The sequence below is a fragment of the Debaryomyces fabryi genome, assembly GCF_001447935.2.
Source record: "Debaryomyces fabryi strain CBS 789 chromosome Unknown contig00117, whole genome shotgun sequence".
In the NCBI taxonomy this organism is placed as follows: Eukaryota; Fungi; Ascomycota; class Pichiomycetes; order Serinales; family Debaryomycetaceae; genus Debaryomyces; species Debaryomyces fabryi.
This window is the reverse complement of record NW_015385543.1, coordinates 1-26,982: the sequence shown is the minus strand read 5'-3', so window position 1 is coordinate 26,982 and position 26,982 is coordinate 1. Positions and strand designations below refer to the sequence as shown.

General features: G+C 35.0%; 17 protein-coding genes across 17 annotated transcripts; 6 read left to right on the top strand and 11 right to left on the bottom strand.

Moving 5' to 3' along the window:
* Window positions 1–49: 49 nt before the first annotated feature.
* Window positions 50–1,249, bottom strand: AC631_04404 (uncharacterized protein; the record flags this gene model as incomplete). Its single annotated transcript, XM_015613233.1, has 1 exon — window positions 50–1,249. The coding sequence occupies one exon, from the start codon at window positions 1,247–1,249 to the stop codon at window positions 50–52; it is 1,200 nt and encodes a 399-aa protein (XP_015465950.1).
* A 231-nt stretch (window positions 1,250–1,480) lies between these two features.
* ERG9 (bifunctional farnesyl-diphosphate farnesyltransferase/squalene synthase) lies at window positions 1,481–2,823 on the bottom strand (the record flags this gene model as incomplete). The annotated part of the gene is made up of 2 exons (XM_015613232.1): window positions 1,481–2,145; window positions 2,232–2,823. The coding sequence occupies 2 exons, from the start codon at window positions 2,821–2,823 to the stop codon at window positions 1,481–1,483; spliced, it is 1,257 nt and encodes a 418-aa protein (XP_015465949.1).
* A 323-nt stretch (window positions 2,824–3,146) lies between these two features.
* On the bottom strand, window positions 3,147–4,151 carry GTR1 (Rag GTPase; the record flags this gene model as incomplete). Its single annotated transcript, XM_015613231.1, has 1 exon — window positions 3,147–4,151. The coding sequence occupies one exon, from the start codon at window positions 4,149–4,151 to the stop codon at window positions 3,147–3,149; it is 1,005 nt and encodes a 334-aa protein (XP_015465948.1).
* A 799-nt stretch (window positions 4,152–4,950) lies between these two features.
* Window positions 4,951–7,092, top strand: AC631_04401 (uncharacterized protein; the record flags this gene model as incomplete). Its single annotated transcript, XM_015613230.1, has 1 exon — window positions 4,951–7,092. One exon carries the CDS (start codon window positions 4,951–4,953, stop codon window positions 7,090–7,092), a length of 2,142 nt encoding a protein of 713 aa, XP_015465947.1.
* A 102-nt stretch (window positions 7,093–7,194) lies between these two features.
* AC631_04400 (uncharacterized protein) lies at window positions 7,195–7,872 on the bottom strand (the record flags this gene model as incomplete). The annotated part of the gene is made up of 1 exon (XM_015613229.1): window positions 7,195–7,872. One exon carries the CDS (start codon window positions 7,870–7,872, stop codon window positions 7,195–7,197), a length of 678 nt encoding a protein of 225 aa, XP_015465946.1.
* Window positions 7,873–8,048: 176 nt separating this feature from the next.
* Window positions 8,049–10,562, top strand: AC631_04399 (uncharacterized protein; the record flags this gene model as incomplete). The annotated part of the gene is made up of 1 exon (XM_015613228.1): window positions 8,049–10,562. The coding sequence occupies one exon, from the start codon at window positions 8,049–8,051 to the stop codon at window positions 10,560–10,562; it is 2,514 nt and encodes an 837-aa protein (XP_015465945.1).
* A 112-nt stretch (window positions 10,563–10,674) lies between these two features.
* AC631_04398 (MBL fold metallo-hydrolase) lies at window positions 10,675–11,520 on the top strand (the record flags this gene model as incomplete). The annotated part of the gene is made up of 1 exon (XM_015613227.1): window positions 10,675–11,520. The coding sequence occupies one exon, from the start codon at window positions 10,675–10,677 to the stop codon at window positions 11,518–11,520; it is 846 nt and encodes a 281-aa protein (XP_015465944.1).
* A 201-nt stretch (window positions 11,521–11,721) lies between these two features.
* AC631_04397 (uncharacterized protein) lies at window positions 11,722–12,564 on the top strand (the record flags this gene model as incomplete). Its single annotated transcript, XM_015613226.1, has 1 exon — window positions 11,722–12,564. One exon carries the CDS (start codon window positions 11,722–11,724, stop codon window positions 12,562–12,564), a length of 843 nt encoding a protein of 280 aa, XP_015465943.1.
* A 275-nt stretch (window positions 12,565–12,839) lies between these two features.
* Window positions 12,840–13,469, top strand: AC631_04396 (uncharacterized protein; the record flags this gene model as incomplete). The annotated part of the gene is made up of 1 exon (XM_015613225.1): window positions 12,840–13,469. One exon carries the CDS (start codon window positions 12,840–12,842, stop codon window positions 13,467–13,469), a length of 630 nt encoding a protein of 209 aa, XP_015465942.1.
* A 214-nt stretch (window positions 13,470–13,683) lies between these two features.
* AC631_04395 (putative asparagine synthase) lies at window positions 13,684–15,714 on the bottom strand (the record flags this gene model as incomplete). Its single annotated transcript, XM_015613224.1, has 1 exon — window positions 13,684–15,714. The coding sequence occupies one exon, from the start codon at window positions 15,712–15,714 to the stop codon at window positions 13,684–13,686; it is 2,031 nt and encodes a 676-aa protein (XP_015465941.1).
* A 259-nt stretch (window positions 15,715–15,973) lies between these two features.
* AC631_04394 (ACT domain-containing protein) lies at window positions 15,974–16,393 on the bottom strand (the record flags this gene model as incomplete). Its single annotated transcript, XM_015613223.1, has 1 exon — window positions 15,974–16,393. One exon carries the CDS (start codon window positions 16,391–16,393, stop codon window positions 15,974–15,976), a length of 420 nt encoding a protein of 139 aa, XP_015465940.1.
* A 280-nt stretch (window positions 16,394–16,673) lies between these two features.
* Window positions 16,674–17,537, bottom strand: AC631_04393 (uncharacterized protein; the record flags this gene model as incomplete). The annotated part of the gene is made up of 1 exon (XM_015613222.1): window positions 16,674–17,537. One exon carries the CDS (start codon window positions 17,535–17,537, stop codon window positions 16,674–16,676), a length of 864 nt encoding a protein of 287 aa, XP_015465939.1.
* Window positions 17,538–18,542: 1,005 nt separating this feature from the next.
* PRB1 (Prb1p) lies at window positions 18,543–19,958 on the bottom strand (the record flags this gene model as incomplete). Its single annotated transcript, XM_015613221.1, has 1 exon — window positions 18,543–19,958. One exon carries the CDS (start codon window positions 19,956–19,958, stop codon window positions 18,543–18,545), a length of 1,416 nt encoding a protein of 471 aa, XP_015465938.1.
* A 592-nt stretch (window positions 19,959–20,550) lies between these two features.
* Window positions 20,551–23,325, top strand: SEC24 (COPII subunit; the record flags this gene model as incomplete). The annotated part of the gene is made up of 1 exon (XM_015613220.1): window positions 20,551–23,325. One exon carries the CDS (start codon window positions 20,551–20,553, stop codon window positions 23,323–23,325), a length of 2,775 nt encoding a protein of 924 aa, XP_015465937.1.
* Window positions 23,326–23,461: 136 nt separating this feature from the next.
* AC631_04390 (Golgi transport complex subunit) lies at window positions 23,462–24,679 on the bottom strand (the record flags this gene model as incomplete). Its single annotated transcript, XM_015613219.1, has 1 exon — window positions 23,462–24,679. One exon carries the CDS (start codon window positions 24,677–24,679, stop codon window positions 23,462–23,464), a length of 1,218 nt encoding a protein of 405 aa, XP_015465936.1.
* A 137-nt stretch (window positions 24,680–24,816) lies between these two features.
* On the bottom strand, window positions 24,817–25,497 carry AC631_04389 (uncharacterized protein; the record flags this gene model as incomplete). Its single annotated transcript, XM_015613218.1, has 1 exon — window positions 24,817–25,497. The coding sequence occupies one exon, from the start codon at window positions 25,495–25,497 to the stop codon at window positions 24,817–24,819; it is 681 nt and encodes a 226-aa protein (XP_015465935.1).
* Window positions 25,498–25,838: 341 nt separating this feature from the next.
* AC631_04388 (uncharacterized protein) lies at window positions 25,839–26,858 on the bottom strand (the record flags this gene model as incomplete). The annotated part of the gene is made up of 1 exon (XM_015613217.1): window positions 25,839–26,858. One exon carries the CDS (start codon window positions 26,856–26,858, stop codon window positions 25,839–25,841), a length of 1,020 nt encoding a protein of 339 aa, XP_015465934.1.
* Between the last annotated feature and the right edge of the window lie 124 nt (window positions 26,859–26,982).

The window sequence follows — 26,982 nt, the reverse complement described above, 5'->3', positions numbered from 1 at the left end:
ATGTATTATATAAAATTAATATTTGTATCTAATTCAAACGTTAATTTACCTATACGATTATGCATGTAGATTTTTTTTTCAGCTTAGTTTTCAGACTGTTGCTTGATTTATTTAAGGGTGGTGACTGTTTCCCGTCTTTCTTTGTAAGTTTGTCCTTCATTTTATCTCCATTTTTATTATATCGTTGCTGCATTTGCTTTGCAATTGCCTCATCTTCTTCTTCTTGTAATTGCTTTATCAACATATAATCATCATCCGGACTAGAATACTCTATATCCTCTAGAACAGGAACGAAGTCGCCTGCGAAAAATAAATCATCCTTACCAGATACTGAGATAAATGATTGCCAAACAATGTCTTTATAAGATTTATCAGTCCTGTGGAATGAAGCATCAGTAAGTAACGTATAGAAGTCATTTTCATCTTTCTTATAAAGAGTGCTAAAGTGATTATTCCTGAAGAAAACAATAAATTCTTCAGCCTCTAATGTTCTATTCAAATGTTTCATTCCGGCATCAGTCAATTGTGTCGGATTGTTATCTAACCATGCCTTTATCATCCTTTGCTTTTCTTCAATCTCAATTCTCAAATCCTCTTGAATATCATTTCTTGGTTCATAAAGCAAAAAATCTTGGATCTTATCAAAGGTTTGTAGGTCACGAAAGGCACCTTGCAAAGAAACATCATTATCCACGCCAGGAAGGATCGAACTAGACGACGGACTATAATACCAACCATGCCTGAGCTTTAAGTCAAATACATCAAATAATGTTGTTGATAAATCTTCAGGCGGAAATTCACCATCGACGAGATTCGGATTAACAGAAAGCCCAGTATGTAACAAAGGTAAACTTTTCAATAGATTATCAAGATTATAATTGGAAACCTTGTTCTGATAGACTTCTAACATAACTAACAATATATCCCCCAATTGGGCTAGCAATTTAGTTAGTGTAATTGACCCTGCGTTTAAGTGGTCTTTTAACAATAACAGCTTCAAGTTGTTTATTCCATCAGATTTTCTTTGTCTGTTGACTTGAAATTCGTCTTGAATTGGGTTGAACGTTTCATTCCGGATGTCTATTTCATTCTTCAACAATAATGTGTTCACGAGGGCAATTAAGGGACAGGGACCATTCAAATCCTGGAGTAAAATAGGAGTACGATGTTCGTATTCAGACCACGTAATTACTTTTATTTGAAACACATTTGAAGATTCTGCGTCTTCAGGATTAATAAACTGGGACATATTTATTAAGCTGTTAGTATATCTCCTTCATACTTCAATTGGATAGAGTGTGTTATTTGGCTATGCAAGGGAGTTTAATTAGGATCGGCAATTTTCAGCCTTCCGAGATCTCTCGCACTTATCAGGCTATACAAAAGATGCAAAATGTATCTCATATTAATTAACGTATATAATGACATGTAATGTACTAAATTAAACTTACCCAGTTGTAGCAAGTGAATGTGCTATCAATTAATATACAAAATAAGTAATAGCACCAACAACGATTAAAAGACTTATTCCTACAGCTAAATTACATTTAGTTTCTTCTAAGTTAACAGTTTCAGCAACTTGATCGTCAACACCGGCTCTCTCTAAGATATTGTGGTTGATCTCTTGCTTTTGTTTTACTACACCTTTTGGAATAGCGTTTTCTGAAGGGTACATCAACTCGCAAAATTGTTCAATTTCACCACATTTAATGCCAATCTTTAAATAGTTTGGGTCTTGCACAGATGACTTATGATTAATTGCTTGAACATAGTGTTTGAAGATTTTTACAACCCCTGGTAAAGTACGGCTATTAAGGATCAAATGGCATGTAGTACCCTTTCTTATTTTAACATTTCCATGAAGAACATTTGGGTTATTGTAGACTAAGGCTAAAGTAGCTATAGCCATCACCTGAGGTATAGCACAGAAATTGAAACATGAAGGGTCCCTCACTAAGGACAAATACGTCAAAACGTCTTTAACATGACATAATGCGTTCAAGACTAATTCGTTAATACAAGCTAAACCACGTTCTTGACTTTCTAAAGATGCATCTTTATGAAATGACGGTAAAGATGGCGTATGTTTTTCCCAGATTTCTTTAGGCCAGAATGATCTTCCGTCTTCCAAGTCTTCATGGTAATCTCTAATGATATTAGTTTTTGCAAAAATAAGCCCATAGATTCCGATTTCGCAAAATTATCTTGGGCAAGGCTGTTGTCAGAAAAACCAGCTAAAACCATTAATTTGGTCAATCCTTCACCCACTAAACCTGCAACGTAATGACAATATAAATCATATTCTTTGATGGTGGCCACACCGTTAACATTGAAATTTTCATCCAAGATGTAGTCTGCCATACCGTTACCCATTTCTTTAGTAATATGCTTGATTATATCTTGGTAATCTTCCTTCAACTTGTGATATTCTTCTAAAATACATGGAAACTCAACTAACACGCATCTGTCCTTCTCGGTCTTACTATTCCCATCAAAAGACCAATCCTTCAAATTCAACTTATCGTGAAATGTTCTCAACAATGGAACCTTAATTTCTGGATCAATAGACATATCGTCTTCAACCGTGTCTAATGCCCTCAAAATCAAATAAAACAACATGACAGCATCTCTCAATTCTGGGTGTAATTCTTGAATAACAGCAGCAAAAGAACGCGATGTTACGTTTAACAACTCGTAACATCTCTTTGATGCTTGTGACTGTTTCGATTCATCTTGTGGATGTAATGGCTTTCTGAAATACAACAATTGTATGACAGCTTTCAACTCACTTGGATGAGAAATCAATTGGACAAATTTACCCATGGCTGAAATTTAAATAATTAAGAAACGAAAATATTACTAGCAAAAACTATTCAACGACCAAACCAATAATAGACTAACCTATGAGATTTTAAGCCTAGCAAGTTATCTTAATTAAGTTTAATGAACCAGTAAATTAAATATTTCGTACCGATTAATCTTTTCATCGTATACATATTGCTGAACTTCGCGTCCTTCCATAACAAAAATTCTGTCAATGATAAACGATACACGTGATCGAGAGCTACGGGATACGACTAGGACTACAATACATAGGTTAAGTTAATAAATAAGTCCATTATATTACAAAATAAGACAGGAATATATCACTTGGTAGTTTCAATCTTTTCAAACCACTTTCTAGCGGCTTTTATGTTCTCTAGTACCGCTAATTCCTCGTGAGTGTTAACATAGCTAGTTTCATCTTCCTTATCCTTGAGAATAATCATAACTAACATGTTATCAGTGAGTACGTCTATGTAGAACTGGTTGCCCTTGGAGCCTCTTATGACCAAATTGTGGAAATTTGTTCTTAGTTTGGTGACGGATTGCTTGTAGGTTTTTATTATGCTCGAGATTTTTTCAAACCTCTTGGGGTCTAGGGCTGTGGTGTCGATATTATTGTCGTCTTCAAGATGCAGTCTATTCTGTTGCTTCAATTGTTGTGCGATTGAGGTGGTCGATGAAATTACGAGGAAGGTGGTCTTCTCAAACAAGATGATTTCTTCGGCATCCAATATCTGGTTGAATTTGATCAAGTTGTTATTATACACGTTCATGTTGGGAATTAACGAACACACTATCTGCGACCAGGCCTTGTACAACGACTCGTCCCATATGGATGTGGGCAAGCCTACCAACTTGAACTGGTATGGGTTTGAGATCTTCTGCAATTTTTCCATCATGATGACAAACAACTCATCTCGCTTGTCAATCTGTACTAAATCCATCTTATGTAACAATACAAATACTTTAGCATCTGGGCTGAATTTCTGTAGGTTTGTTAACGATTTTACAAAAATTTCGATATCTTTATTAATCAGCTTAGACTCAACATCAAATACATGTATGAGCACCTGAACCATTTTAAATATATGATCCTTCTGGGTGGTGAAATAATTATCCATAAACACATCCTGACCCCCACAGTCCCATAAATTCAACGTCATATTTCCTAAGAAGCGTAAATGGGAATGTTCAACATCAATTGTTGCTCCTAGTCTTCGGGTATCAAATGCTGAATAATTAGAGAAAATTATTGACCGCATCGAAGATTTACCTGAACCCGAGCGGCCCATCAATAATAACTTCTTCCTGGATGCCTGTGACATTTTGTAATACAGTATATTCCAGTTTTATGCTTTTTTTGTGTCTAATGTGTACAGTAAGGTCCTTATCTTCACCTCGAACGGTTATGTAGATAGTGGTTTTCACACTACCATATATCTTGGTATGTCAACTTGGAAGACGAATACTTCTATATACTTAGTGTACAATATGCCAAAGGAGTCTTCTATAAGTGCTGTATCAACAATATAATGTACCTATAGAGCGTAATTACATAAAATTGATACTTGAAAATAATGATGTGTGGCCCTTCCTAAGACTATAATGTAGTGCAGTTTAAGTAAGTTCATTAATACGAAATAGTAAGTATGCATGCCAAAAAAAAGACAATATTGCATACAAATGATAGAAAACATCCGTGTGCATATTCTTTGCTCAATTATATGAGAGTAAGTATTCTCGTAGGGTTCCTGGTTCCTTTAATATGCACTTATTAAACCAGGAAACGCACAAGGATGGATACAAAAGATATATCCGGAAGATCAAAGCTTATATAGCTACGTTGGGATTCATAGAGCAACAATATAGTAGACACGAAGAAAACTTTGATGTATGGTAAGAAGATTAAACCGGGCGAAATGAATTGATGGAACATGTGGTCTCATAAATTTGAGAATGCATTAACTTTATTGTTAACGCAAAATAACCGAATATGTTGCAAGTCGACTACTACTTATAAGCAGGAACCGAAACTTACATATATACTAATATATTTTCCTAGGATCCTTTATTTCATTCTATATTTTGCAAACCTAGGCCACAGGTAATTTTCCAAGACGAAAAATGTTGATGTTATTGAAATATCTTACGTACTGCTTAGTTTTCGCAACCGCAACTGTATGGGGTCACTTAATACCAGGTATAGAATCAATAAGTAAGCAATTGAACCGGAGAGATGGGAATTTGATTGACTCAGTATATCAGAGTTTACCAATTGAGGATTTGAATTTTATTGATTCCCATTTGAAGAATTTAACAATCGAGGGATCGTCTTGTGATAAGTGTAAGAATAAAATACGTTACAGTCAGTCGTTGGTCCAGGAGCAACCAGAGAAACAGCATTTGATTAGTTTATTGTTATTCAAGTATTGTATTATCCTGAATAAGAATAAAGAAAGCAAATGTGATAATGTGGATTTTTTCATCACAACTTCGGATGAGACCTCAAAGGTAGCTGTTGATAAGTATGATTCTGGTTTGCATGATAGCAAGAGTATAGATTTTTTCGACAATGATTTTATTCACATGCTAAAGCTATTTAATGTTTCTAGTGATTTGGATTTAGAATATTACTGTTACTACAAAAATGATGAGGCTTGCGATTTACCAGAAACTCCAGACATTGACTCGTTATATAATTTTGAAGCAAAATGGCCAGCAAAACAGCCACAACACTTTTCACAACCTCAATATTCCAACGATAGTCCAGAGAAATTTAATGTATTACATTTTACTGATTTCCATTTTCAATCGAGATACCAAGTTGGAAGTGAAAGTAACTGTACCACTGCATTATGTTGTTTACCAGAGGCTTACAATGACGAACTAAGCAGTAAAGACTATAATTTTACGGATGCTTATTCCAAACTCGATCCATCTATGCAAAGCAGAAAGGACATCGAATACTCCTTTTATCCAGAGGCCCGATATGAAGATGACGAATATGTTAAGGGACATTATTATGATTTCCCAAAGACTAGAGGTTATAATTTCAACTTGTTACCTGCCACATCTTTCGGAGGATATCTTTGTGATTCACCTGAAGTTTTAATTAATAGCAGTTTGAAGCAAATTAGTGAAGCTCATAAAGAACATAAATTTGAGTTTGCTTTGTTTACTGGTGACTTGGTAGACCACGATGTTATTCATTGTGACCCCGAAACCACTAAATACGAAGAAATTCAAACATTTAGTTTGATGAAACATTATTTGGAAAATATCCCAATTTTTCCAAGCTTGGGAAACCATGATACTTTCCCATATGGTCAATTGTCCCCAATTGATTATGATTTTAATAACCTGTATCAGTGGAATGTTGATTTAATGGCCGATTTGTGGATTTCAAATGGATGGCTAGCTGCAAATAAATCCCAGCAACTCAAGAGTCACTATACTGGGTTCTCCACGGTGACTAATCGTGGTTTAAAAGTAATCTCATTAAATTCGAATTGTTATTACCAAAAAAATTTATGGTCGTATGTCAATTTGCTGCAAAACCCTGATATTTTTGGCCAATGGCAATTTCTTATAGATGAATTAGTTGAAAGTGAAGCTAATAACCAGCGTGTTTGGATACTAGCTCACATACCATCGGGCGATGCAGATACATTACCTATACAGTCTAAAATTTTTGCTAAGATTGTTGAGAGATTTTCTCCTTATACCATCGCAAACATATTCTATGGCCACACTCATAGAGATCAGTTCCATATTTTATATTCTTCCAATTCTTCTAATACAACGGAAATTGAAGATGTCATTAATATGTCTTGGGTATCCCAATCTGTTACGCCTTTAACCGACAATAACCCATCTTGGAGGTATTATGAAGTTGAAGATGAATCTTTTAATATTTTGAATTCTTATAATTACTACACACAACTTAATGATACATTCATTAATGGTGGCAATGAACCGGATTGGAAATTCGAATATTCAGCAAGAGAAGTTTATGATCCTAATGGAGAATGGCCAACCAATTCACCATTGAATGCTACTTTCTGGCATAAATTTGTTCTCACTAACTTGAAAAATCAATCCAACATCGAATTCAATCAATTGTATTCAGACTTGCAGTACAGAATGTCTCCTAAAGTACCAAATTGTGCAAACGGTTCGATGGTATCCCAAACTTGCTACGAGGAGAATTGGTGTATCGTGAGCTCCTTTACTTCCGAAGACTATCTCAAGTGTATTAAATCTTAGATGCTATTTGCTATTATGTAGAGCTCACTTATGACATGGGTGCAAATTACTTAAAATACTTCTATTAATATACATTATAAACGAGAACTATTATAGCTACTTTTACCATTGTTCCTGATTCTCATTACTCATATCTGCTATTGGATTGAAGGTTGTTGGTGCTTTGAATGACGGATCACTGGATGGAATATAAACGGATGAATCTTGTTGTGGGTTAGACGAATTCTGATTTCTATACCCACCACGACCTCTTCCACCTCTGAACCCCCCTCTACCTCTGAAACCACCTCTTCCTCTTCCTCTTCCCCTAAAACCTCCTCTATGTTCAAATCTCTTTCTGTGAAATCCATTGTCTTGTTTGCCTTCTTGACTGGCCTGTCCACCATAAACACCTCTACCGAATTGTCTACCTTCACGGAAACCTGGATCCAAATCAATTTCTAAAACCTGACTATCCAAGTTTATTCCCTTAAGGAATTTCATTGCATTTAATGACCCTTCTTCTCTTTTGTATATGACAAAGCAAAATCCACAAGGGGTCAATTTGTTTCTATCCAACCCCATAATAATTCTGTCAATTGTTCCACATTTCAGAAACAACTCGTGTATCTGTTCTTCACTAGTGAAATGTGATAAATTGCCAACGTAAACTGTTTTCAGGTGTAAGGCTCGATTTAAGTTTTCGAAATTTTGTCTACGGACAGCTTTCTTAATCAAATATTGAGATGGTCTATCTAGTCTTTCTGCTGAATGAGTGTAATTTTCTTCTAAAAGTTCCATCTTGTAGTTAATATTTAAGTGTAGAATATATAGTAGAATTGTCAGTACTTTTCCTATTGGAATAAATTATCACTGAATTTGTGAGTGCTGAAAATTTAGTAATTTGCAGGTTAATAATTAATCATAAAACTAACATTCCTCCAGATCAGCTAGCTGTAAAACCAGTAACGCAGGTGATGTTCAAGTCCATATTTAAGACAGGGATCAGAGCAATATACAATGTTCTGGAGAACCCATCATTTGTCTCGGAGCCATGGTATATTTACCCTGCAAAACATAAGACATCGGGTCAAGCGGTATCAGTATTTATATTTGACAAATCAAAATTTGAAGCTCAAATAAATAGAATATGTGCATCGAGTTCAAATACTAAGAATCCTAAAGTGATTATCAGTGAATGCTATGAACTTCTTAAATTTGAAATTAGTCAACTAGCCAAGTTGAAGCATCCACAGATCTTGACGATTTTTGAGGTTTTGGAAGAAACCAAGCTGAAATTCTTGTTTGTGTCTGAGGCAGTGACGGATAATTTGCTAACAATCAACATATCAAAGGATTTGGATGAATTGAGTATACAGAAGGGGCTTTTACAAATGGCAAAGGGTTTACAGTTTCTACACAACTATTGTCAAATAATTCATCTTAATTTACAACCATCGTCGATTTTTATAAATAGCCAGGGAGATTGGAAATTATCAGGCTTTAGGTTTCTACAGAATTTGAATGAAATATCGCCACTGGAAAGAGATAATTTCTTTATCATGAATAATTCTTCCGTAGTACCATTTGCAAATCTTAATTTAAATTTCACAGCACCAGAATTAGTAGTTGATAGTCTGCAGAAACTAGACCCCGCAAATGATATTTGGTCCTTGGGATGTTTAATTTATTTTGTTTATAATAATGGCGATTCTTTAATTAACTGTTTTGATTCCAATAGCATTTCAGATTTCAAGACAGAATTTAGGAAGTTTGAGAATAAATTCTACAACCACAGAGCCAGCGAACTAAAATACTTACTAAAATCTGTGCCAGATAAGCTTTACCATGTATTTTCACAAATTTTAGCTAGATACCCTCACGATAGATTGACAATTGATCAATTTATAAATTTGGATTTTTTCAATGGTAGTATGATTAAAGCCATGTGGTTTATTGACGAATTTTCTACTAAATCAACAGACGAGAAACTTGTTTTTATGAGAGGACTTTTGCAAACTGATAAAACAACTAATAGCACTTTATTGGAGCAATTTCCATCGGGATTCAAGACACTGAAGATTTTACCATTAATGATTGATTTAATCATAAACGAATTAAGCTTGTTGAATTCTAAACAGATTGAAGCTGATGTAGATGAAGCAATTTCGCATTCTCTTGCAATAACACTTTCAATTGGTTCAAAACTTTCTAGCCTTACATTTCAGGATAGAATTTATGAACACCTTTTTAAGGATGAATCAAAAACTAAAAAGTCCAATCAAAAGGATATATTTAATAAGCTCATTAATGCGTCAGTGAAAATACGGTTAAATATAGTGGAAAACTTACCTACATTAGTATCTAAATTAAATGAGAAACAATTATCTGCTGTTATTAAGCAGTCTCTTTCTCTTTTCTTAACTTCATCTCCTACTGAAGCTAGTCAACAACAAGAGCAAATTAAATTACAAGAATTGTTCCTCCATCAATTGAATTTAATTATTGAAAAGTTGGATTTTCCTTACATCAAAAACACATTGTTTCCATTGATCTGTCAGGTGTTTAAAACAACTACCATTTTGTCAACTAAATTGGCTACGGTAGATACATTTGGAATGTTGATAGATAAGAGGATTATAGATAAAGTGATTGTATGCGAACAATTATTACCAATTTTACAGAATTTGAAGAGTCGTAATAAGAAGATAATTGAAAGTGTTCTTAAGTTTTTTGTCAGACTATGCGAGAGTGAACATGTGTCTTTAGACTTGGATTCAATTGTAGAGTCTGTCTTACCCCAATGCTTTAAATTAACGTTTGGATGTAATGATTGTAGCCAATCCGAGTTCAAGACATATATGAAAATGGTTCAACAAATCCAAACTAAAATAATCGAAAGCAAGATAAATTCATTGCCCGTGAATACTAGAGATGCATCAGTTGCAACCCCTGTCAGCAACTTCGAATCATTAATTAATACTCAAAAACTTAATGAAGGTGACAAGGACCAGATCACTCGTGCACCTCAAACAAAAAATATAATGCAACCGACTAGAAAACCTACAGAAACAAAGTCTCCAGTACAAAATTCTACGCTTAAACCAAAAACCACAATACCACTAACATTGAAACCTAAACAAAAGGTAGCTCCTAAGAAACCATTATCCTTTGGTGCGGTTAACAATAATACCAACACTAACAATACAGCTCTCTTGAATACATTACATGGAACTTTTAATCAACCTTCAAAAGGAGAAAAAGAAGAAGAAGATGATGATGAATTCGATGAGTTTCAAAATGCCGAGGCTATCTCAAATACTTCGCCTATCAATTGGAACACTGAAATGGGACATACACCACAAACTACAAACTATCCGCCCGGATTCACCTCATCAATGGTATTAACACCGAACAACACAGGAAAAGGCATAATTACTAATAAAACTGCATCGCATTCTAATAATTCTGATCTTCTAGATCTTTTGTAAATGATTTTAGTCTCAATAGATTACTAATAAATTTCGACTATAAGATGACTGTAGAAATGCGCATTCAATCCTCAGCTAATTAAGGTACTTTAAGCTCTAATTGATTATTACTATGGGATATCCGAAAACATTAAAAGCGGTTTCTAGGAAATTGACTAACAATATTGTAATTGCATCATGTGGCTTTACTAGAGTTAATACTCTTAATTTTGGAGCTAGAATGGCTTTGTTTAATTACGATAATAATATTGTAGTTTGGTCTGCAATTCCTTACGGAGATGAGGTTATTAAGGCATTGGAATTATTAACAGGAAGCAACGAGGGTGCATTCAATATCACACATTTGGTTATTCCAGATAAAGAACATACAATGGCTGCTAGATCATTCAAATCGAACTATCCTAATATGAAAATTATCGCAATGGAAACGGTGGATTTGGGCGCAGACTGTCCAATTGACTACACAATTAAGTCGAAGGTAGCTAACAAGCTAATTGATAAGCGTGTATTATCAGAAGAAATAGGAATCCAAGACTCAGTTATTTTAAATAACTTTGAATTTGTATATCTACCAGTACATGCAAACAAGGAACTAGTCATGTTTGATAAGAATTCCAAAATCCTTTTCGAAGCTGATTTGCTTTTCAATTTGGGGGTTCCAGGTACGACCTCAGGAAAGGTCAAATTGGAGCAATTCTCTACATCTACTGGTTATTCGGAGAATTTCAGACCACACCTGGGCCGCTCATTTTTAACTAGGTATCTTCAACCCAATAGCAAGGTAGGAAACTGGCTTGCCAATTCAGTTACTAAGACAAGTAACCCTGATTCTCAAAAAGGGTTAAGAACGATCTACAATTCGTGGGATTTCGAGAAGATTGTAATGTGTCATGGTAACATTATTGAGAATGATGCTAAAGGTGCTTTCAAGAGTGTATTCAAAAGCGCATTGAAATGAACAACATTATTTATTAATTACCTGAAAAGCATATTTGCTTGTTTTCATATATCTGTAATTATAGTTTTATTAATTTACTACATAGTGTATATTTTTACAAAAAAGAAATCTACCGTATATTGTATCATTATGGTAATAAATATGCCGAGCAATTTTTGCGGTAGGGATAATCACTAATTGTATCTTAACAACAAGACAATTATGGGATATCCTAACCCTTTGAAGACGGTTTCACGTTCATTGACAGACAATATAGTTATTACATCATGCGGGTTTTCGTGTGTTAAAGTATTTAATTTTGGTGCTAGAATGTCATTAATTAAGTATGGCGATGAAATTATCGTATGGTCACCCATTCCTTACGGAGACGAAGTTATAAAGGCATTAAATTTGTTGACAGGTAATAGTAGTGGTGTATTCAACATTGCATACCTTATTATTCCAAATAATGAACATAATTTGGCAGCTAAATCGTTTAAGGCTAATTATCCTAATATCAAAATTATTGCGCTGGAGTCAATAGATTTAGGGTTGGAATGCCCAATTGATTACCGCTTTACTAAAGATATTGGCAATACACTAGTTGATCAAAGTGTATTATCTGAAAAAGTCGGCATCCTGAGTCCAGCAATTTTGAATAATCTTGAATTCGTCTATTTACTGAATTCCGCCAATAAGGACTTGGTGATGTTTGACAAGAATTCGAAGATAATGTTTGAGGCTGATATTCTTGTAAATCTAGGTATCCCTGGATCAACTTCGGGTAAAGCTACGTTGGAGCAGTATTCTACGTTGACTGGCTATCCAGACAATTTCTTACCTCATTTTGGTTTGTCCTTCTTTACTAGGTACCTTCAGCCTTATAGTAAAGTCGGAAATTGGTTAGTTAGCCGCATAGCCAATAGTGCTAATCCCAATTCTCAAAAAGGTTTGAAAGCTATCTATGATTGGGATTTTGAACAAATAGTTATGTGTCATGGAAACGTTATCGATAGAAATGCTAAACTGACATTCCAGAACGTTTACCAATCTGTGCTTGGTTAAACAATTTTTATATCTTTTGTTTCTTTAAGTTCTTTTGTTTTCATTTGTTAGTTAAAATGACTTACATTTGAATGATAATTTAGTTTTTTGACATTATGTAGAATATGAGTAAAATTGTTGAGTTCATAATTATTATTGTGGGGGCTCTGAGTTAAATGCATATCAGCTGCAAATTGTAGTAAAAGCCGAGCATGAGAACAAACTCGGTTTTTATCTCAACATTATCAAGATTTATTCCTTTTAATATAATTCAGATAAATCCTAATATAATAAAGATGACTAGAGATTTACAAGTAGATGTCAAACATGAACTTATTACACACCCAATTTATCAATCTTATTTGGAAAAATGTGAAAAGCACACAAGAGACAATAATTCACCGCTACTAGAAGAGAATATCTGGCCGGTACTTACGGGAGAAACGCTTGTTGGTAGCGGCAAAATTAATTATAGAGGTGATTCCATGTACATGATAGATGATAGATACCTTAATTCAGAAAATGATATTGAGAAGCTTGGTCCTCAGGATAATAATAGAGCATATACGTTTTTTCACTTGGGCCACAAATTATCAGGCCATCAGAAGATAATACATGGTGGGTTATTGGCTACAATGTTAGATGAATTGACTTGCAGATTGGCGTTTCAAAACAATCCTTCAGGATCTGGAGTTACAGCTAACTTAAACATCAACTATAGACAACCATGCTTTGTAAACACGTATGTTCTAATTAAATGTGAAGTGTCACGAAAAGTAGGAAGGAAATGTTTTGTGAAAGGGTATGTTTATAAGGTTGATCTAGATGACGAAAGCCGAGTAGTTGAAAGGTCTGAAAATTTGTTGACTGAATGTGAATGTTTAGTTATTGAGCCTAAATGGGTTAAGGATTTAAAACATCATTAAAGCTGCCAGCAGCTGTGTACTGTCGTATTAGACTCTTTTATTAATTTTCATTGCCTATTATTTATTGCCTATTATTTATTATCTATTATTTATTATCTATTATTTATTATCTATTATTTATTATCTATTATTTATTATCTATTATCTATTATTTATTATTTATCATTTCTTATTTATCATCTATTATCTATTATTTATATATGAAATATATTATTTAGAGACTATCAGTGCCTTTGACTTTGCTTTGGCCAATTTCCATCTTTGCACTTTTAGCTCCAAATTGGATGGCTCGTTTCAATTCATCTTTCACCCAATGCAACTTCATGTATTCAGCCAATTTTCTTAATAACCATTTTCTGATAGGTTTCATCACTAACTTTTCACCTTTCTTTTTTGTCTTTACTAATTCCCAATTGAAGAATAACTTCAAATTAGGTTCAACTTCATTAATGACATAATTAATAAGCTTTTCATCAAGATATGGATACCTTAATTCCTTACCCCAGGATGAAATCACTCTATCGTCCCTTCCCAAGTTTCGCTCATGAATAATTTTTATATCATAAATCAAAGAATTAGACAATTCTTTGTATTTAGCAAGCATTTGTTCTTCATAATTTGAATCATCTGGTTTAACTAATGAATTGAATACTGATTCATGTCGGGAATAACCAGCGAATAATTCATCGGCACCTAAGCCAGAAAATAACACCTTTGCATGAGACGTGTAGTTATTCTGTACATCTATGTATTTTGATTCATTTAGTACAAATTCTTCCCATGTTACGCTTGTATCATTTAGATCCAATTTTAAACCATTTTCACACTTACTTGCAAAGTAAAATGCAATTGCTATTGACAAGTCCATTTCAGTGTTACAAGGATACATCAACTTTTCTACTCTTTTTTTATTAATCAACCATTCCTTATAACCAACATTAATTTCGATTAACCTTATCGAAAAATTATCATTATTAAACAATTTGCATAAGTGAAACCAAGACTTCTTACTTAGCTGTCTATCTGGAGATTCGGAAGCCTTCAAATTTGTTCTAGGGTTATCGAAACCTACAGTAATTAAGTCAATTTTGGAATTTGGGACTTGTTGTAAGTTTTTACTTATCAAGGCTGCTAAGACTGTACAGTCTAATCCACCGGAAAATAAAATACCAATATTTGCTTCATTTATATCTGGGTGTAACGGCTGTATGGTAGACTGTCTTATGTAGCATGCGTCATTTAAGGTCTCAAACAATTTAGAAAGTTTATCATCTACGGGTTTATCGAAGTTAAACAAACTAGAAAGTGGACTAAAATCTAACTTGTTAGACGAGCCATACTTATCCCAAAGCGATTCGTAATAGAAATTACTTATAGTTAAATCTTTCAAGTTGACTACCTTGATTTCATTGCTAATACACTCTTTGAAATTATTGCTGTGACTTGGAGGTAAAGAACTGATAATGATATCAGAACCACCCTCTATTGAACCAGAATCATCAATATTATAGAGCAACGATCTTCGACCAATGTAGTCTCTTCCAAAATATAGTTTTGACTCGATAAGATCGTATATAGTGAATGCAAATTCTCCGTTTAGCTCTGTTATGGTCTTTAATATACCTTCATCTCTGCTAAACAGTAAAATATTTTTAACAAGAAGTTCCATTATAAACTCTGTATCATTTGAATGTAAGCATTCTGGGTTATATAGCTCTCCATTGAATTGTAGGATTAGGTCGTGATTTTGTATGGGTTGAGAATAAAATGGTTGCCGTAATGATAGGATTGATGAAAAAAACTGGAAGCTATTATTAGAATCTTTAAAGTGCAAGTACAGCAAGTAGTCTGGTCCCCTACTTGCTATTTTTATCATTAATGATCCGAACATATCCAGGGTGCCACTATTGTGTTCTTCTTGTAATTCTGTTCCTATGATCTCATCGATCTTCGCTTGTATTTCAATTTTAGCAGCATTTGTTTGATCGGTCTTTTTTATGACATTATTCAACTTAATTAGCTGGGAATTAAGGCTTCTTAATTCTTCAAGATTGGATAATTTGTTCTGATCTGAAATATTGAGTTTCAAATCGTTTTGCAAATCAACGTCAATAAAATTTTTCAGAATATATTCCAGATCGTCACTTTCCCATTTAGTGAGATTACCTTCAGTGTTAAGAGGAGTAAGTATTGGTGGGTGGTTTATTTCACCACCAACTTTCACGCGGCAGAGTATACCACACATTGCTTCTGTTAATTATAACTTAGGAATATTGAAATATCATTGATAAGTAAATATTTCTGCGACTGCGTATGCAAGTTGAACGATGCGGTGGAAAAGCTAGGATTGATGCTACAAAAATCAACTACTCTTAACCATGTACCACCACTATCTATAAAAAAATGAATTAATAACTAATTAAGAAAATATATTACTTTCAATACAATAACTTATGTCTTCATTTTCGGAATGCATATACACTATTCGTTGGAATATTTAAAGCCTAACTCTTTTTTGCCTTTTGAGACATATATTTCAATGCCTCTAATACCAGCTCTTCTTTATTAACAGGCACAAACAAATGGTCATGAAAGAATCCACTAACAGGGTTTACTCCAATACTCAAATTTTTTAGCGTGTCGAGAATACGAGCCAAAAACCCTACGGCATCAAGACTAGAATGGATATTTAAAGTTATCATACGACAAGGAAATTCGTAATCGAAACCCATTTCTTCTGCAGACAGTTTAGAAGTAATGACAGTCAAACCTTCTGCTTCTTGGAAAACCATTACTTGTGGTTGTAAAGATGGAGGAGCAGTTTTCTCTGACCTAGGTAAAGTAACGAAGACAAATGTTTCCGGATGTAAAGTAGGGTTCATTGAAGCTAATAAAGTATCAAGCTTTTGCTCTCCAACACTCATTCTGTAAATCTATCTATTCAACAAGTAAATAAGGTATTTTGTTATACCTGAAATATGAAAAATCTTACTTTATATAGCCTGTAAGTATATTGCGCTAATTATCAATTGCGCATCTTGTAGATTTTTACTAAATTGTTACGATGAAATATCTACGACTTCTTAATACCAAAACTTTATATATTTAACTTTTTAAAGACGATTCAATCATCTCATATTTACAGCCCATACCAACCCGTAGCATGGCTCAAAATATCAGTAATATACATAATATACAAGACCATTAGTTAACATTAATCAACCCTTTACCACTTTCTCTTAAATGAGCAATTAACTCATTGTTTTTAAATTCATCAATTATATCGTTAAATCTACCAACTGGAAGACCACCAACAAACAATCTAGGAATCTCCCTGGTAGGGGTAGCTTGTTCATCTTCATCCTCATCATCGGAAACTTCTTCATTTGAAGACCCATATTCATGCTTGGAGTATTTGTGCAAGTAATCCACAATCTCGGTCTGATGTGGGTGCTTGGACAAATTAACCACTTTGGGTTCGGGGTTAATGCTGAGTGACTTGAACAAAATTTCAAGAAACTTATTCTTTTCTGGAGACGAACTTACGTCATCGTCAAGCAAAATAGTAACAGGAGAGATCAGCATCATCTCCTTCAAGTCAAATGCAACGTTGACAGTGTCTGACGCCATTGCAGTAGCCGAGGGTCTATTACTCTGCTTGATATGATCATCCAACTTCAAAATCTCTTCTGTTACAGTATTCGACTCACTGAGCGAGCTCACGTCTAATAATCTCACGTCATTCGTAGTGGTAGGACCTTTACGGTTCCAACGCATGCCAGGTTGGTCAGTTGTTCCCTCTTCGTGAGCTTTTTGGTGGTAGAGTTGATGCATTAACTCTGCCTGCTCCAACTTGAATTGATCAGTCGATGAGATCTCAGGCTTATAGCTACGTGCTCCTTTTAGTCCCAAAAAAACCAATAATAACATCAAAATGGGAATGAGCAACAATATACCATCTTCCAAACGGTATTTTCTCTTCTTTTCTGGCTCGTCCTCTGTAATTAACTTTTCGATATCCGAGTCGAACTGCTTCCCACCTGAATGTCTTCTTTGCAGCTGCGTCATTTTGTGCACTCTTTTCAGCAATACTACTCTTATTTAATTTTAAACTCTTCTATTAGAATAAAACAAAAAAAATTGAAATATCAAACAATATTGAAACAATCACCCGATTAACAAATTAAAGACCAACTAATTCTAGTATTTAAACAATAAAATCCAGTTAATCTAGTAAACTAAATAAAAAACGAAAAAGTCTACTTATATTTGTATCTAAAAGAAATAGTTATGTCAAAAGCCTCTATTTTCTACAGGGAAAGACATCAAATATATACTTTGATAATACGAACAATAGAACAATAGGATTAGAATTCATTCTTCTGGGGTCAATAAACGATCTAGAAGTCGCGCTTTACCAGTCGCGGTATGTTCTGCAGGCGGCAAGTCAGTAATTTCGCATGTGGGCTGCCCGCCTTCAGTGTGAGCTAGTAATGAACCCTCAGAATGAGGAGACAGATTACAGTTTAGGCAGTCATGTAAATTTGGTGAGTGAATAGGCGAGTAAGCTAGCTCGTAAACTTTAAAAGGATGAAAGTGAAAAGCTATTCAAATAGGAGTAGGATAGCCGAGAAGCGGATGCGTATATCCTTAGTGACCATGGAATACACGGATATGCGCGGATAGTGTATTTAACGACTACTGGAGCTCGATGATGGAAATGTTTTTAGAGAGCGTATGCACAATGCACTTTTAACCTTAGATAGGAAATCGGAGACCCATTCAGGGACTTTGAAAAGGCATTAAGGCATCATTGGGCATCTTTTGATCACACGACCGTTCAATCCAAATGGAATGTAGGATAACTTTAATCATATATTCGTATGTGGGATAAATCTAAACTATAGAACTTGAACAGTAAAAATGTTTAAATTAGAACTGTTAATAATAAAACCATAGCAGTTGTAGATATAACTCTAGAAGTCTAGACTATAATAAAAAAATTATGAATGGAGAAAAATAAACGGATTGCGGGAATACCGTAAGACCGAACCGAAAAAATAATGGAAGGTCTTAGAGGCTCCAGAAATCAGTTAAGTTACCACCACCACCATTATAGGCCAACAAATTAGGACTCAAACCGTCAGTCAACTCATTTATGACACCTTTAGTACTATACTTGAGCAATTTAGATTTTAAGGAGAGTGGGTCGACTGGCGATGCGTACTGCGAGGATACTTCAGGTTGTAACGACAAGTAGTACGACAAAAGCCCGGCGATATGTGGTGATGCCATCGAAGTTCCCGACATGGACACCGTCTTACTCCACGTGAATGTAGAGAGGATGTCTTCACCAGGAGCAAAAACATCGACACATCTCCCAAAGTTGGAGAAACTGGCTTTAGCATCCTTGTTGTTCGTAGCACCGACAGTAATTGGACCAGTGGCTCTAGCTGGAGAGTATTCGCATGCATCCTGGTTATCGTTACCGGCAGCAACTGCGATATGCAAACCTGCTTTAGTTCCAGCGTTGACTGCAAGATCTAAAGCTTCCAGGATACCTCCTCCAATTGACATATTGACCACTGAGCCCTTGAATCCTTTCTTCTTACCGTTTGAGTTGGCCTTATGGTCATTGACCACAAATTCAAGACCTTTGATAATATCTGACGTAGTACCAGACCCTAAAAGGTTCATGACTCCTACAGCAACCAAATCTACTTGCTTAGCGATACCGTATGTCTTACTTCCAATAATACCCGCACAATGAGTACCATGGCCATGACCATCAAGCTTGAGCTTAGGCAATGGGACAACTTCTCCCCATTGCGCTCTACCTTCGAACTCTTCGTGTTCCACCTTGATCCCTGTATCGACAACGTATGCAGTAACACCTTTACCACCTTCATTATCAAACAAATAATCGACGGTGGGTGTCAATTCACGATGACTGATTCTGGATAACCCCCATGGTGCCTCCTTTTCCACATCAAATTCGTTAGTATGGAATACAGTTTCGCGTTCAACGAACTTTACCATAGGATTATGTTGGATTTTTGCGAGCAAGGCATCAGAAAAATACCCCGAATAACCACTTACTAAGTCATGGATATTAAAAAAGTCTACTGTAGCGTCTTGACGCAATTTGGCAATTTTTCTCCAAAAGTCGTTAACAGAACTATCTCCTTCCGCAACCATCAGCTTGTATTCTGCTTCGACCCATTCCTTGTGCAGCTCCATCTGTTCAGCATCAAGACCTTCTTTCAATACAATCACATATTTGTGAGGAATAAACTCACCTTTAAGTCCCTTGTTGAGTAGTGGCGCAAACCCCTTGTGTTCTTTTTGAGGTGTATCCACCTGCTTTCCAATTCTAATAGAGTCTGATAACTCGTCAATCCCCAAAATTGATTGGAGATTAGGGATAACCAATGCCGATGTTATCGACACCTGTATAGCTGTAGCCAATATAGCAGTATGTAACTTCATTATTACTAAATATAGTAAAGAAGAACAAGCGTAACTTTCGCCTCCAGCTTTCCTTATCTATAGATGATGCATTGTGTCACACACGACCATCTTCTATCGACCGCTCTATAAAAGAAGAGTAGATTATTTTAATCTTAGATGCTGGGTTTTTAAAGAGTGAAATATATAGGATTGGATAAGACATGTAGAGGTGTTTATACTATTCCTTGGACGTCCCGTTTTGGACTTGCAATTTGGGATATGCCAATGAGAAATTGAGGAATGGTTCGAGTTAATATAGACAATATTTAGAACGGGCCAAAAGTTGGCAAATTCGATCACAATGGCCCCTTGTAGCCTTTGAAACTTAGGAACATCTTTATATGGTGAACCACTCCCAACTTGTTTCAATTGTCGCTTAGGTGATAATAGGGTGTAATACAGAATCAGTACTCAAATATACGCTGAATCACCCTCCTTATAGTGCAATGCAGCGTAATTAACATACTGTATTTTTGACCACGTACGAATAAATCGGTTTGTTCATATCGTCAATAACATGGAATAGAAGGTTTCTTCTATTATTCTACACACCAACTTCAAATAAAAAGACATGTCGAGTAGAAGAAGAGCATACCCACAACCACAGTATGCTGCGACACCGGCGGTTCCTGCTGTTGACCCGCAATTCCAGCAATTTCAACCTCAACAGGCTCAAGGTCAACCACAACAAGCTCAAGGATACGGGGCGGGTAGTCCAGCATATGGAGTGGATCAAGTTAACCAGCAATTTCAAAACATGAATGTCGGCGGAGGAGCTGCAGGCCAACCAGTGGCTAATCAATATCTGGGACAATATCAACCACCACCTTCACAAGCCAATCCCCAGGCGCCATACCAAGCACCTGGAACAGACTCGTTTGCAAATCAATTTGCCCAGCATCCTCAATATGCACAGCCAGGTATGGTTGGGGGTGCTGCAGCTTTGCCATTGAATCAATTGTATACTACTGATTTGTCGAGAGAATTGCCTCCATCAATTACTGATTTGTCATTGCCTCCACCTCCAATAGTTTTACCAGCTAATTCAGTGGTGGTTCCTACATCCGAAGACTCAAATGCTCCTCCTGAGTACTTTAGATCTACGTTGAACGTTTTGCCAGCAAATAATTCTCTTTTGAAAAAGTCTAAGTTACCATTGGCATTGGTTGTCAGACCTTACAACACCTTGCACATCGATTCAGAAAACATTCCTGTGACCTCTGATACAATTATCAGTAGATGTCGTCGTTGTCGTGGTTATATCAACCCATTTGTGACATTGACTGAACAAGGCAGACGTTGGAGATGTAATTTCTGTAACTTGCAAAATGATATTCCGAGTGCCTTTGATTACGATGAACTTACCGGAACTGCTAAGAACAAGTTTGATAGAGTTGAATTGAACCATTCGGTTGTTGAATTTGTGGCACCAAAGGAATACATGGCAAGAACTCCCCAACCAATTGTTTATACTTTTATTATTGATGTTTCTATTGATGCAGTTAATAGTGGTTTAACGAGTACCATCACTAGAACCATTTTAGAGAGTTTGGATCGTATTCCAAACGAGAATAAGACTGCAAGAGTTGCTTTCATAGGGGTTGATTCCAACTTGCACTACTTTAAATTCAATGAAGGTTTAGATGGCACTGATTTATTGATTGTCTCTGATATTGATGAACCATTTTTGCCGTCACCTGATGGATTGTTGATTAATTTAAACGAAAATAGATCTGCTATTGAGAAATTATTAATCGATTTTCCAACTTATTTTGAAGGTACTGCTAATGATAAGTTTGCCTTGGGTCCTGCTTTGAGAGCCGGTCATAAGATGATATCTAATATCGGTGGTAAGTTAATCTGTTTCACTGCTACTTTACCAAATATCGGAGAAGGGAAATTATCCTTAAGAGATGAAGCTAGTCACTCTGGTAAACCAAAAGAATCACAAATGTTATTGTCTAATGCTGATAAATTTTATAAGAGTTTTGCAGTTGAATGTAATTCAGCACAAGTTACAGTCGATTTATTTTTGACTTCCGCTAAGTACCAAGATGTTGCATCATTGGCGAATTTGCCTCGTTTTACAGCAGGTCAAACTCACTTTTACCCTGCTTGGTCTTGTGCCAAAGCTGAGGATGTCACTAAGTTATCTAGAGAAGTTAGCGAACATTTATCGATGGATATTGCATTGGAAGCAGTGTTAAGAGTGAGAGGTTCTACAGGAATTAGGATGAGTTCATTCTATGGTAACTTTTTTAATAGATCTTCTGATTTATGCTCATTCCCTACATTCCCTAGAGATCAAAGTTATTGTATTGAGATGTCTATTGAAGAAACAATTCACAAATCAGTTGTTTATTTCCAAGCAGCTGTCTTACACTCAACTTGCTTCGGAGAAAGAAGAATTAGAGTTATGAACTTGGCAATTCCAACGTCGACTAAATTAGATGATATTTTTGCTTCTGCAGATCAATTAGCAATCACAAATTACTATACACATCGTGCGGTTGAAAAAGCGTTTTCAAGCTCTTTACCAGACGCTAGAGACTACTTGGTTAAATCTATAGTTGATATTTTAAATGTCTACAAAAAGGAATTAGTAGCAGGAAATGTATCAGGGTCTTCACCATTACAATTATCAACTAATTTAAGAATGTTGCCATTATTATTGTTCTCATTAACTAAACATTTAGCCTTAAGGCAAGAAAGAGTACCATCTGATCACAGGGCAGCTGCTTTGAATTTATTAAGCTCATTACCAATACCACATTTAATTAAATATATTTATCCAACTGTTTACTCATTGCACAACATGGGCGATGAATGCGGATTACCAGAGCAAATTGTTCAAGTTAATGAAGAGACAGGAGAAGAAGAAACAATTAATTCCACAGAAATTTTGTTGCCTGAACCATTAAACGATACCAAAGCTTCGTGGGAGAATTATGGGTTATACTTGATTGATAATAGTACTGAATTATTCTTATGGGTCTCTGGTGACGTTGTTCCAGGCTTAGTTTATGATTTGTTTGGTACTGACAACTTGTATAGTGTACCAACTGGTAAGACTGAGTTACCTGAGTTTTCATTTGAAGAATCTGAGTTCAATTACAAGGTACGTCAAATTATTGGAAAGATTAGAGAGCAGAAGGATTCTGTTAATTGGAAAAATCTTTACGTTGTTATTGGAGGCTCTTCAAATGAGCCAATTGAAATTTCTCAACAGCGTGATTTGATGGCATTAAGAATGTGGGCCTTAAGTTGTTTAGTTGAAGATAAGACTGCTAGTGAACCAGGTTACAGGGAATTTTTAACATCATTAAAATCAAAGGTTACTCAATAATCATCGGAGTGACATGTACTTTTTTTATTAAATATACACATACATTGTTTATTTCTGTATAGCTTCAACTTTGTTAGAAGTCAAAATACTTTAAAAGTACAAAATTATAATTATTCTTTATCATGAGTGCGCTAAACTACTTTGACCCTTCGATGACGTTAATTGCATCGATCAATAAATTGCATTCCCTGGTGTTTTTAAAGTTTTCATTTATGGAGTTTTTTATGCCTTCAGAATAAATTTTTAGGTTTTTAGCAATAGGGCCACCCCTTGCCATTGTTGCTACAATGTTCTTCTTGAATTTATAGGATAGCACAGGCCAGTATAAATCAAATACGCCGGTAATAGATTTATTACAAATCATTTCGGCCAAGAGGTTCCCTGTTCTGTATTTGTTATTCACATTTGAAATATCGCAATTCGATAAAATACTTTCTAGTTTGTCAAGAAAGTCAGATGAATTCTCTTTTACTTCGCTTATGATTGCATTGAAATTTCTTGGAGATTGCAATGATCTTGAAAGTTGTGTCAAATTCACTTGTGCATGCTTGTTTATTGTTTTTTCAATAATTTGAAGATATTCCTTTTCGTTTAACGTATACAACGCAATCAATTTATTTTGCAATTCAATATTATTAACAGAAAAAGAAACATGATGATTAAAATCGTTTGATATTGATTCACTCCATTCACTTATAAGTGAATTTTGTTTGTTAATTTGTATAGCTTCATAATCTCTAATTAGTTTAATGGACAATAAATTGGCATTCGAATTCTTAATATTCAGATTAGTTTGTTCTTTTTCACTTTTATATAATTGTGATATCTGTACATGGAGCTTTGCTAACCTGATTAAATCTTTCTTCGAGCCAGATTCATTTTCTGCGTTCATATTTAGCATTTCAATTTCTTCCAATTGCTGAACCAAGAACATAAAGTAACCAGCACCTCGGAGTAAATTCAATGTCAAATGAATTCTCTTTAGAGCATTATTTTTTTTCAAGGCTTCTTCGTATGGCTGAATAACGCCAGATTTAATTCTTTCGAATGAATTAAATACTCTGTCTACCAGTGGGTTGATTTGTTCATTCACTAACGATCTAGTTTTTTCGATCTGTGAAAAGTTCGACATCAATGATTCATAATTTGAAGATGCTATGCCAGCCATTCTCTTGTCACATTCATCAATATCAAATTGTAATTTCTTCAATGGTGTTAGTCCATCTAACTCAGAACCATCCTTATCATTTGTAGCTAATAGTAAATCATTTGCAAATTGAAGAGGTTGGAAACCAGCTTCCAAAAAAGCTTCAAAATCCTCCAATTCGGTTTTATTTTGAGTTGCAGATGTCATTGCACACTAAACCGTTAATCAGGATCCAAAACATGTTTTTCACTTTATCATGAAGTCGTCGCGAATGATATACAGTTCAGAAATATGGATTACGAATTTCCAAATATATTAATGTACATGTGCTAGTATATAAATGTCTATTCAGTTCTATATTTTGGCTTGCTTTGGGCCAGACTAGCGACTTTCTTATGCTTCTTACCACCTCTTTTATGAAACATCTTTTTCTTAATTTTAGCATCCAATTCTTTCTGTATTTTCTTATCGACCTTCTTTCTTTCTAGTTTTCTTTCACGGCATGCTATTATGTTCAATCTCTTCTTCTTCCCAGGTCTACTACGGCTCTTGGTTTTTGCATTATTTTTCTGAATCTCTCTTTCTACTTCACGATTATATTTTGATAAGTCAATACACTTCCAAGGTTTAGGATCTCTCACTGGAGTGATTATTTCTAATTGACTATAGATATCACCAGCTGTTACTGCTGCAGCAATAAATTGTGACTTGTCTTCGTCTGTGTATGTTGCCATATAATAGGAAAGAGGTCTTTCATTTTTAATGACCTCTACTGATTCTTCTCTCAATGATACTTTCATGACTCTATCTTTATTTCTTCCTCTAGTCTCTTCATCTTCTTCCATCTTAGAGAGCTCTCCATCTTGATGAGCAGAACTTGATGGTGCAGCAAATAATGGAAATTCAAACTCTTCGTCTTCTTTCTCTTTCGCTTCATCGATATCATCATTAGCTTCATTCATTTCAGTAGGTTCAGGTTCATTAGATTCATCTACTTCCACAAACTCGAATTCTATATTTGGCATATACTCTATTGGGTTTCCTGAATTCTCGTTGTTGGATTCATATTCAGATTCTGAATCATATAGCGATGACCTCGTAATTCTATATTGGTTAGTAAAAGCTGGTATCTAATACAAATTATGAATAAAATAAAGCTAACATGTACCCTAGAGTAGACTTACTTTTTATAATCACCCATGTTTATATTAGTTTGAAGCTGTAAGGGTTCTTTGAGATATATATACAGTTACTATCTGAAAGAATTAAATTTCAAAAATTTTAATATACGCACAGAACTTGATATAACAATCAATGAAGATTAATATTATTATACATCTACTATACAAATTATAAATTAACTATTTTACCATAATTGGGTCTTTGAATTATAAATAGTCTTCAAAGCATCCTTACGTATTTTAAGCTTGGGAGGGATGAAGCTCAAATTTTGTACACGTTGAGTATCAACAATTATATCTGATTCGTCTGTCGTGACTAAATTAGCTTTCGGCCTTTTCGATAGATCAGAGAACAGTTGCAAAGAATCTATATCAACGTGAGAAGTATTATGTTTGTCCCATATAACAGAGTAAACATCTGGATATTTATCTTTAATTAAGACCGCAACATCATCAAGTTTGACAAAATGAATCAATAAATATTGAAAGCTTGTGTGACCGTCATACATTAGCTTTGACATATCCGAACTTGGCTTTGATTTATCAATTCCAATCAAAGAAAAGAAAAGATTCCAGAGCTTAGACTTCTGGATTTTATCAGCCTCAATCATGGATTGCTTACTGATATCACCAGTCAAGATCGAAACATCTGTTCTTGTGAGCAATGCGAGTTGTAAATCAGTCAAGTAAATGTCATTTGCAATAGTGAAAGTATACAATGGCGCAAATTCCAAAATTTCTTCCTTCGTTGGTTCAATACCAAATTTAGTAAGTCTAAGGCCAATAGGATAATTTTCAACGGTCAATTGTTTCTCCAAAATTTGCCTTTTCTCTTGAATTTCTTTATTCTTTTGTTCAGTCAACTTTGCTAACTTTTCTTTTTCTTCTTGTTGGAGAATGGCTAGCCTTTTTTCCTCTTCGATTCTCTTTTCTTCGTCTTCTTTTCTCTTTCTTTCTCTTTCCTTCTCAGATTTCAAAAACATATCTCTTCTAGCTCGCTTCTTAGCTTCAACCTTTTCTTGCCAAATTCTGGCCTCTTCTGCATTTTTAGCTTTTATTTCTTCTTGAACCTTGGTAAGAGGGGAGGGTGAAGGCGAATTTCTGGTTGAATTGTCTTTGATGTATTTCTTATCATCTCTGGAAGCTTCTGACGAGGGTGAAAAAGAAAGCTCTTTAGATTTAGTACGTTTCAATTCATCACTCATGTCAGGCGTTTTCTCCTTATTGAAAAGACTACTAGGTTGTGCTTTCAGTCTCACTTCTGGCTCTCGACTTTTCGATTTCTTGAACCTCTTTTCATTGTGAATATCATCCTCTATAGGACGTGAC